The 11018-nt window shown below is 41.6% G+C and overlaps 1 protein-coding gene across 1 annotated transcript; it reads right to left on the reverse strand.

Moving 5' to 3' along the window:
- Nucleotides 1-558: 558 nt before the first annotated feature.
- LOC125893705 (hepcidin antimicrobial peptide) lies at nucleotides 559-1640 on the reverse strand. The gene is made up of 3 exons (XM_049584563.1): nucleotides 1338-1640; nucleotides 1160-1237; nucleotides 559-996 (listed from the first exon to the last, which is right to left on the reverse strand). Exons 1-3 carry the CDS (start codon nucleotides 1422-1424, stop codon nucleotides 889-891), a joined length of 273 nt encoding a protein of 90 aa, XP_049440520.1. The 5' UTR covers nucleotides 1425-1640; the 3' UTR covers nucleotides 559-888.
- Between the last annotated feature and the right edge of the window lie 9378 nt (nucleotides 1641-11018).

Below are 11018 nucleotides of genomic sequence, written 5' to 3' on the forward strand. Positions count from 1 at the left end.
CAGTTGTTGGCCCTAATTGTGGAAGAGGCTCCCACTAACAATTACATATTCTCCCTCCATTGATACCTTTAAAATGCGTCTCTTCTCTTTTGCCTTTTCATTGTCATTATGACGACATTTGTTTGTGCAGTGTAGTGCCGTCTTTGTGTCATTATTTTATCAAGATATTGAATGCATTTTATTAACTTACTTACATTCTCTAATTCATGCCTGTTTTTATTTGATCTCTTTGTAAAGCACTTTGGTCAGAAGTCATTGTTTAAATGTGTTTTCATAAATGAACTTGACTTGACTTGACTCGGATAACACAGTGTAGCATCTGGAGATGTAAAACTGCTGCTTTCACATCACTGAGCACAAGTAACAAGACCAAATCCTACAACAATAACAATCACAATTATCACCTAATATCTTCCTTTTATCACACAAACTGTGCAGGTATAATATTTAACACATCCCTCGATGATCATGATGCTTGTGTATTCAGTGAAGACCTATTCAGCAAAGATCCTCTGCTGTTAAACATCTCCTTATTAACAACAAAAAACACTTTTGCAGTTGCTTCAAATGTTCATTATTTATTCAGCACCAAATATTAACTTGTTAGACTCAATTTAGATGAAGAAACGGTCACATCTGGATTATTTTTAGAAACTAATTTACATATCATTGAGCTTACAAAAAGGACTTACAGGGTGAAAGTATTAAAACATACAAAATAAATATAAGGAACGGCTTCATTTTTTTTCCCAGTGCTCCTCTATGAATCATAAAAACAAAACAGTGTAGAACAAAGACTGCATTGGAGAAAGAGGTCAAGAAAAGAGTAATAAAAAATAGAGTAATAAATTAATATTTTTTTGGTTGTTGTTGTTGTTGCGGGAATCTTCAGAACTTGCAGCAGTAGCCGCAGCCCTTGTTGGCTCTGCAGCAGTTGCAGCACCAGCGGCACAAGGAGAGGTGGCTCTGGCGCTTCTGCCTGACGTGATCTGGCATCTGTGTGAAAGACAAGAGACATGAGCAAAGGGGTTCATCTCCAGCATTTCATCCTCTCCTTGTGTGGAGAGAGCACCAGGGCACTCCATGGGGAAAACACATCCACTTAAATTTTAATTTGCTCACAGTAATTGGCTTAATTCATTCAGTCAATTGAACATACCATCCTCGATTCCATTGACATTTCTTGATACGCCGCAACTGGAGTGTCATTGCTCGCTGCCTCCTCCAGCTCTTGCACCTGTTAATGAATTATGCACATTTAGGAGCCACATCTTAGCATCGTGACAAAACATTTATAGCTAATAAGCAAATGAAGTGAGTTTAAGTCAAATCCTTACCCCGGTGAATGGGACGGCAGAGCTCTCCAGAATGCAAATAAAGGCGAGCACGAGTGTCACTGCAACTGCAATGCTGAATGCCTTCATTTTGGTGGAGTTTTAAACGGTTTAGTTATTAAATCCTGCGAAGATTAGAGTTGATGGGTCTCCTTTCTCATGGGTGTCGGGCCACCGAAGAGCACCACAATATCTTCAATTTATTCTTCAGCTCCAGTGATGGATGGTGATTGTCTGGGCAAGTGGATTTCTTCAGATCTTTTGGTGACTTCTGTCAGCTCTTTAGAGTCCTTCCACTGTCTGATGGTTGAGCATGCAGAGCTTTCTGGTATTTATACACGAGGGTTCAGTGTTGCTTCATCGCTCCAGCAGGCCCAGCCCATTCCTGGCAGCAGTTACCTAACTCCACTGGGGAAGTTTTGACCTCCTCCATTCTCCTCTCCGTAGTGCTGCAACTCTGGGGGGAAATCCTCTGATCTATTTTTGATTGTGGGCCCAGTTCTCTGTTCAGCAGTATCAAATCAACTATGAACTTTTAAATGAAATTACTTTCCGCAGACAGAACACATAATTCCACACATGAACAAGCTGCTGCCGCCGCTGCTGGAGACCATCATTTTTTACAATATATGAGAGCAATATGTATTCTGTATTGACGCAGAGCTTCATGCTCGTGGAGATTCGTTTAAAAATGTGACTTTTTTTCCCCCAGAACAAACTGGAAAAAGTGCTGGAGATTCCCATGGCAAAAGCCAAGGACCGCATGGGTCAATCTATTGCACGGCTGACTGAGCGGCACTTGTTTCGACCCAGGAAATCCTTCACTAAGGAGAGGGAGCCACTTTGGAATATCCATTGCTCAGTCTAAAGGATGTAATTACAACCTCTCAAATGGAATAATTAGCCCCTCATTTTCCACACATTCCGTTTTTGCATAATACACAGGAACCTGCAGTTGAACCAAATTAAATCCCTTTGAGAGCAGCCGAATAGTAGCCAGGATTAAAATCCTCTATTTGAGAGTCAAGGTGTTTCAATATGCATTAGTTAAAGATGAATGTAATGTGATCTGATGTGGTTTATTATGTCTGGACTGTGATCAGTTGCATGGCTCTAGGTGTTAAACCCCACAACAAATCTATTGTATATCATGCCTTCATGTGCATGACACAATCTGTCGTACTTTATGGTGCATATTTCAATATACCTAAAATAAATAACACACAAAATGGCAAAAGACAGCTGCTATTGTTTCATTAAAACGCCATTAGTAATTTCCTGGCACGCAGCATGTTAACAATTGATGGGTTTAATAAATATTTGAAGCAGTGTGAAATTACAGCAGTGTGAATTTAATGACAATGACATCATAATATTAACCCAGATTGTTAACAATTGCATAGGAAAACCATAACCCTAAAATTGTAAGAATCATTTTTCCCCTTATCACTGAGGCGGCGATAAACACCTTAAGATTAATTAGCCTGTCAGGGTAAGAAAACTACTCCACAACAACATCAGGCTGTGAATAAATACAAAAATCAATAACGGTGGAAATGAAATAACAAAAAAAGGCAAAATAAAGGTACAAACTGATAAACAGTGGGCTGTGCATGCTGATAAAATCACAGGGCCATTTGAATTCTCATTATACCTTCAAAGTCTCTCCAAATTGCCTGTGCTGAGTCAATTAGTGAAACAACATGTCGCGGGACCCCTGCGTCAGTCTGTCTCGTTCACTGATAACCCCTCTGGCCCACGTGCTTGCTTTGGGTGACCACAACATCAATGTCAACAAATACAACCATGAATGGCTCCACATCAGTTGGAATCTGCCCATGCTTGTCTAATGTGACGGCAGAGCGGTACATTATCTATAGTTTATGCATAGCATTCAGTGTGTGTATGTTTTTGTGTGTCTGACGGACAGAAATGGGCTCCAGTCCACTCTTTGAACTAGCACATCATGTCCACTCATGATGAACACATGTCATTTTGTTTGCCATGCCTCGCTAGGCATGACTCAGCTCCTGAGGAATCTGACTATGACACCAGTTGGCTGTAGCAGGACACAAAAATATTATCCAGGTTCACTGGGGGTGTGTGAGCATATGAGAGAAGAAAAAAGACACAAGTTCACAGAAGAAACAGTTAAAACAAAGCGTATAGATCTGGGTTTTCCAAGCGTGTGTGGTTTGGCCTGTGTTTTCCCCGAGCATGCGTGTCTCCTATCAGCCACCGAGGCTATCAGTCGGAATCTTCTGGCCAAACAAAGCCAGGCACCAGCACGGCGGACAGATTCACCTCAGCAGGCGCCACTCTACCTTTTTCTCCTGGTCGAGGGCATTGCCCCCGTCTGTCCCTGTTGCGTCACCGTCCTCTGTTCCTTCCTATCGTACACTTCTCACCCCCTTTTCCCCTTCTCCTCTCTGTCCGTACCTGCTTTAAATGGAGCTGCAGGACGTTCCTGACATTCAACTCATCTTCTTTTGGCCTGTGTGCTGCCAAACACACCAAACACAACACTCCTCACCCCGAAAACACAGCCACACCAACTGTGGGTTCATATCTCACCTCAGAACTAGGACAGCATTTGTACAGCACAGGTCACACTTTGTAAATAATATGAAAACCTAGTGATAGTCATGGCCTCCAGTCATCTATCTATCTATCTATCTATCTATCTATCTATCTATCTATCTATCTAATCAGTGACTAACTGACTGTCTCAGTGTTGGACTCAGGGGGCAGTATGAAGCGCAGGCCAATAGGTGTCTGCATGCTGAGAAAGGTGACTGTGGGGAATTCCCCAGTCTGTTTGGAATATGAAGCATGTTACAAAATATTACTGGAACTTCCAACAATGTCGGTCATAATGCAATGCAAATATTTTATTTAAAAGAATGTAGCTCAAAGTGGTTTACATTACAGAGAGTCAAAAGAAATACAGACAACAATAAAAGTTACAATAAAGGTAAAGCAAGTTTATTTGTAAAGCACCATTCAGATTAAATGTAATCTAACAGTAATACATTTAATATAATACTTTAAGAAAACATTAAAATTGCATGCAAAAGACAATGAATAGATGAATCAAACAAGCAAAAGCAAGCAAATAAATGGTTGCAGATTAAAGAAAAAGTATGTTTTTGGAAAGCCACAGTGAACAATAAAGTTTCAAGCCCTGGTTTGTGTAAGTTAACAGTTTGAGCAGATCTCATGAGCTGGTTCCACAGGTGGGGAGCATAAAAGCTGCTTCACCTTGCTTGGTTTTGAGCCTGGCCACGCTAAATAAACCTGTCCCAGATGACCTGAGGGGTCTGGTTGCTTCATAACATACAAGTAAATCATAAATGTTTTTAGACCCGAGACCACATAGGGCAATATAGACAAGTATTGTTCAAGTCCGAAAAGGGACCCTTGTTTCATTCTCCTCCTCTCCCTCCATGTTTCCTGTCATCTCTTTATTGTCGACATTTCTAAAGGCATAAAAACGCCCATAAAAACACTAAACGGAGATCACAGTGCAAAATACTGGTTTAAAGCTGTTAAATGTTTTTCAGCTGACACTCAGAAATGCTCAGAGGTTGACTCTTTGATATGGGAGCATAAAAAATAGGGAAAAAGTTGGGAAAATTTGCAGAGGAAAAAAATCCATTTAGAGATTTTAATACAGTCACAAAACAGATAGTCACAGGGAGCTGGTGCTGTTAGTTGAAACCAATGTGATGCTTTGTGCTCCTTTTAGTTTTGAAGTAGAGGTCTCACAGCACACATTTTACATTGGCTGGGAAAAAAGTGCATAAAAGTCTGCTTCAGATTTTGGCATAAAGCAGAAATTAGCTTTCTGTCCTCTTGCTGCCGTACCATGGCAATATTTCAGAGGAGAATTGTTCATTCTCTTGATGTGGGACTTAAAGCTGAAATATGAGTCTAATGCACCCTTTGCAATGGGGTAATGCATCATCATCTCACTGTGAAAGCACACATGGTGTTGTCTGCTGAGAGGCTCTAATCATAAATATGATTTAAACCATGGTCTTGTAGTCATGTGTTTTGGTTTGTTTTTTGCTGCTTTGCGTGATATTTTACTGCCTGAAAAGCAGTTACAACATGTTGATATTTTATCAGCTGTCTGATCGTTTTGTGATGGTCTTGTTGTGTTGACCAGGCCTCACTGAGCAGTGGTGCCCACAGAAATTTTTCATTGGGGCGGTCAGATGGGGCCACTGAAAATGTTGGGGCGGCACACCAGCGTTTGATTGAGCTGTTGAGACATATAGGCTAGTTGAACAGTATATCAATATGCAGAGTTAAGGAATTGCATACAGAGATATTTTGGTTTAATATTTTACACTTAATGTTGCTAATTATCTGATTTGCATAGACTATGATGGATACAGTTAACATTTTAAGTTGCACAACAACCCTGTTTTAATGTGCATCTGTGTATACATGTCAGGTGGTAAACCTTTAATTTGGAGGAGCACATTAATTGTAAGGAACAAAACACTTACTGGGAACAGACCTTCTCAAGTATGGGGGAGACTCATTGTTACCTATACAACCCATTTTTATTCAGATATCTTGAAGGGAGAGTTCAAGGGACCCATGTGAAAATGGCCGTGCCAGTTTTACCCTTTACAAAATGTAGCCTAACTTTTTGGAGCATTATTTAGCCCCTTTTACGACACAGTATGCCAACAGATGCCTTTGGTTGTCTAGTTCCACAGGATACCACCACCCTCACTTAATTACGCTACCTAGATTTTAAAATAAGCGCACCACTGCCTCTTAAAGACATTAATGTGGGCCTCCAGTTATTTTCACCAGGGGGGTAGCAATTGTATTAGGGTGGCCATGGCCCTGCCCTTGTGGGCACCACTGTCACAGAGTGAATTAAATTGTTAATAAAAACAGTCTCTGACATTCCTGGTCGTGATTAGGACATCCTAAACAATAATGAACAGACAGTGACATTTCAGTAGTCTCGCGTGACCAGCCTCCCTTACTTCGGAGTCTGGGGACGTTCGTCTTTCGTTTTGTAATAGAAATGGGCGGGGATATCCAGACCACGTGACGGCGTTGCCATAGGTGCGGCACGTGTGTTACATGCAACAGAGACGTTGCAGCTCTGCAATATAGCTGAATCAAATGAAATAAGATACACTGAACACTTTCTTTTCTGCTGTACTACGGACAACAATTCGGGGGAACAGCAGTTCCAGTGTAGGCAGGTGTAAGGCAAAGCTAATCAGCTGTTGGTCGAGGAAGTATGCAAGTACACAGATTTGGATCCAATCACATCACTGCCGCTGGGAGCCAGCACTAGTTCTATTACAACTTTCCTATGGGACTGTCCACAGATGACAGAGTCAGCCAGCGTGCTGACGTCATTGGCATCTGTGTTAAGAGACTACATTTTCAGTGGCTCTTCCTGTCTTTTCCCATTTGTAGGTCAGTTTGATCAGTGCACATGACACTGTTGAACCCATGGCCATAGATCCTCCAGTCCAGCACTGATTTCCACTGCTTTACATGAAGTTTTTCCTCCCTGTAAAGTTGATAAATTGTGGTGACATCTTGGCACAACCCTTTATGTCCACTGTTTTCTCAATATTTAGAACACGTGCATTTGTCCCCTCTGATAAAAACATGAAAGTAGGACAAGCTAGAATGCGACTCATAGTTGTGACAGTGCCTCCAGTAATGTGGATGGTGTCAGTATGCACACTCAGCAGTTACCTTCTGCCATAAAACAGCAATGAGATGGAGCAACTGCATGGTTGAAGCAGGAAGTACCATGACATTTAAACCAATATTTGAAACCAACCAAAATTTGCAGAACATTTCTTGGGGGAGGATCCCCAGACTCCCCAATTATTAATTTGTGTCCCCCCACATGTTGGAGGGAAAAGCCTTACACCCTTGCCCTGTGATATTAAATTAAACATTAGTTTCATGAACAACAGTCCCATCTGTTTCTTCTTATTTATCAAGGGTGTGCTCCCAATTTGAAGTTAAACATGTCTTTCCACATATGCAAACAGAATTTGCTTGTCAGTTTGATCAAAATACTTTGGAATCCAACACCATGGCTGCTTAAAAAAAAACAGAAAAATGTGAGCTCACTCCAATCCCCCATCTCTTGACAGCAGCAGAATACATACCTGATACTACTATTATGAGCGAGACAGATGCTGTGTAGTTATTAATGTAGGCCCAAGAAAGATGAGAGTCAGCGTGGTATACAAGGTATGAGGAGCATTGTATGTCAGACGGAATGAGACTCTTTCTGTCAGCCATTTTTCGACAAATAACAACCTTCCGAGAGAGGGTATGTGAAACAGGCTGAGGCGGTGGACAATGCGTGCTCCTGACAGAGTGCTCCTGTAGCTCAAAAAGCACAAAGGTAAGACAAGCCTGCAGGACACGAAAGTGTAGCTTTCCAGCAGAATGTGTTGGCCAGCACGGGTTCAATGAAAATCAGTCAACCATGTGCTTTTTGTAGAGGTGCCTAAACACAAATTTAAAAGAGTCTTTTCCACTTCACATAAAGGATTTTACAGCAGGTGGCTTTGTCCTACCCTCCAGGCGAAACATGCATTTCCTCAACACTGACCAGATATGAGTCACCATTTCAAATCCATTAAATATAATTTCAGCAATAACAATTTATTGCTCAAAGCAGGGAGACACTTTCCTTTTCCAATTAAGACATCAATTAATTGTTAGTGAATTATCTCCACCGAGAGGTAAAAGTGACATTCCCTGGTACTCACATCTTTTTACATTTGTTAGAGACGAAACCAACATGTCTGTGTGCCATTTTTAGATTTCCTTCCCAAACCAACGTCATTTCAACTCTGCATGGTTCTCTTCAGAGAGCTTTTACAGGTTTGGGGTGAAAGAGACAGACAGACAGTATGTCCTAATCAGAGAGGTACGTGGGATCAGAGATCAGCCACTTCAAACAGAGACAGGGACACACAGACGCCTGCCTGGCTAGCTGTGTGTGTTTGAATGGCAGCTGACAAGCCTGGAGACACTGGAGGGGGGGCAGCAAGACAGAACCGTGGCAAATTTAACACAAAATGTCAGCCTAATGGATACTGATAGATAATGAGTCTGTATGTTATAAATAGTCGTACTGTTTGGGCGTGTGCAGCACCTCTGTCTGCACTTAAAAGATTATCCAAGTCATGGCTGCTCCCTTCTTAAGAACAGCAGAATGATGCTTAAAAGCCTTGACCTGTGAAGTCAAACTCAATCTCACTGAGGGCTTAGATGTGCCTTTTATCCACCATTGATCTTCCTCACCCAAGGTGCCCTCTGTGTGTTCTAACTACTGACTGGTTTCAATTTTACCAGTGTGTTGATCAATCGATTAGATGAACTTGTGAGTACGCGGAGGGTGCATATTTTCCCCGAGGATGCATAATCCTCCAAACATCTTATTTTAAAAACTGAGCATTTCTTTAAGTGTCACGTCCATACCTCCATTTGGAACTGCATTAAAGTAGTGAGTATTGACTGATAATTTTTAGAGAATACCAACCCACCATGTCCAGGAACATTAGAGGTTTGACCAATGGTAAATTGCTAAATGTTTCTGTAGCATAATCTGTGGATGAAAAGTCCATCTTTTTTTAAGATTCTTCAGCGTAGATGTGTAAATCAGCTGATCTCAAATAGGCCTCACCAACAGGAAATGTGAGTGTTTTCAGTTATAATTTTAGGAAGTTTAATTCTGGCATTATTGTGCAAAAACTAGAGAGAAAACTAGAATTATGCACTTCCTCTTGGCTCTGGTTTCAGGCTTTGGAAAATCTGGCCTATGACGACTTTAGTCAATCACAGGTCATTTCAGAGAAAGGACACTCCTGTTAGCTGCTCTATAAATGCAGATGTATAAGCACTTCCCTTCAGTGGAAACCTCACTCAATGGTGGAGAGTCCGTTTGCTATTGCAGCATAAGCAACAACTGCCTACACTGCAAAAAAAAAAAAAAATGAAGAAGGAAGACAGACTCATCCATAAGTGTCTAAAAAAAAGGAGTGTGATGATGAACACAATAAAACACGTGTCAATGCCGGTGAAGTTCTTCAGAGATGGAGATTATGTGTTGCTAACAGTGTCGCCCCTTGCCAACTGGAGCTAAAAGCTCACGGCTGCGGCTTCAAGTTCTCGTTCGTGCAGCTAACGTTAGCTAGAGCCTCTAATCACACAATGTGTTCTCCGCCTCATTCCTTGCTCCTACAGACCACCTTGCTGGGAGAAAAGAGGGCAGCAGCTCCTGAGACGGACCCCAGTCAGCAGCTGCAGCAACCAGAATCCAACCCAGACTCCCCCACTGGATTAGCAAACTTTCTGTTGCTGCCTTTGCACAGGTTAGACCTGGCACTGCTACTGCTGTAGGCTAAAAGTCCATCTCCCGGGTCGCTGCCTGCTCTCCTGCTGGAGAAGACGTCCACAGTGGCGGGGGGTGAGGTGGGGGGACCATGGGGTGGCTAGCTGGCTAATTATGTCTCATTGTTGGTCTGATAAACAGAGACAGAGAGCGGGGCAAGGAGGAATGAGTAGAAGCGCTGTGGGTATCTCTACAATGAAATAAGATTAAATAAATCAATACATGCGTGCAAATGCACATGGTCATCTGGTGGGAGGGGCTTAGGACAGAGAGGTGAAAGCTACAGGAGGAATGTGAAACTTCAAATCCTGCTGTTCCTCACATTTTTTGCTTTCTCCAGATTTCTGCCGAGCCCAGCTTCAAAGACTGAAAACCTATTTTCTCAATCAGTCTCTCACGATAAGGGATGGAACTGGTGGAATTACATTTCACTGGAATTGTACTTTATACGAATACATGTAACAAATAAAAGTGATCATTTGGAGTCCTACATAACCACTTTTTTTGGGGTTTTTTGGAACAGTTTGGGTTGTTTTGACAGTGCTTTCATCTGTGTTCTTCTCTATTGGCTCTATTAGAGAATGGCAGTGCCACAAATCTCTGTACACCAGTCAGGATTTGGCATTATTTGACTCAAACTCTGGTGACAGTTGGTGAGTTGTTTGCTTTATGTTGCCGGACTGTTAATCAAATCTGGTCAAACCGCACCCACACAGTCCTGATGAAGCAGATTAGCTGAGTTTTTGCATCTTGAAGGGAGAGTTTAACTCCAAAATCAAGAAGATGAAATGAAATGTGTCGAATAGAACTAAGACATCAAGATGACATTTGTTTAGGTGGAGATAGGTGAGAGCATTTATCAAAATTCAAGAGCAAGCAGAATATGAGTTTTGCTTTTATGTGGCACAGATCAGAAGTCAAATTTCGCTCAAACCCATCACAATGTTTAAAGGGACAGTTTGCACAATCAAAAGCACATTTTTTGCCTTACCTGTAGTGCTATTTATCAATCTAGCTTGTTTTGGTGTGAGTCGCCGAGTGTTAGAGATACCCAATGTGGAGATATCTCCAACACTCGGGGAACAAAACGATCTAGATTGATGACCAGCACTACAGGTAAGAGCAAAAATATGTATTTTGGATTTGGGGGTACACTGTCACTTTAAGATATCCTGCAAACCAACAGATGGAAAAACACGAGGGACTAAAAACCAACTTGAAATAAGTAATAAAGTATTTATGTGTGTATATGTTCAAAATCTGCAGAAAGACAA

This window comes from Epinephelus fuscoguttatus, linkage group LG8 (genome assembly GCF_011397635.1).
Source record: "Epinephelus fuscoguttatus linkage group LG8, E.fuscoguttatus.final_Chr_v1".
Lineage (NCBI taxonomy): Eukaryota > Metazoa > Chordata > Actinopteri > Perciformes > Serranidae > Epinephelus > Epinephelus fuscoguttatus.

Bases quoted from the DNA above. Each gene is read 5' to 3' on its own strand.
- LOC125893705 (XM_049584563.1), bottom strand. From the start codon at position 1,424: ATGAAGGCATTCAGCATTGCAGTTGCAGTGACACTCGTGCTCGCCTTT. The intron at 1,238-1,337 runs GTAAGGATTTGA...ATTCATTAACAG, and splicing joins CTGCCGTCCCATTCACCGGG to GTGCAAGAGCTGGAGGAGGC. The intron at 997-1,159 runs GTATGTTCAATT...TCTTTCACACAG, and splicing joins TGTCAATGGAATCGAGGATG to ATGCCAGATCACGTCAGGCA.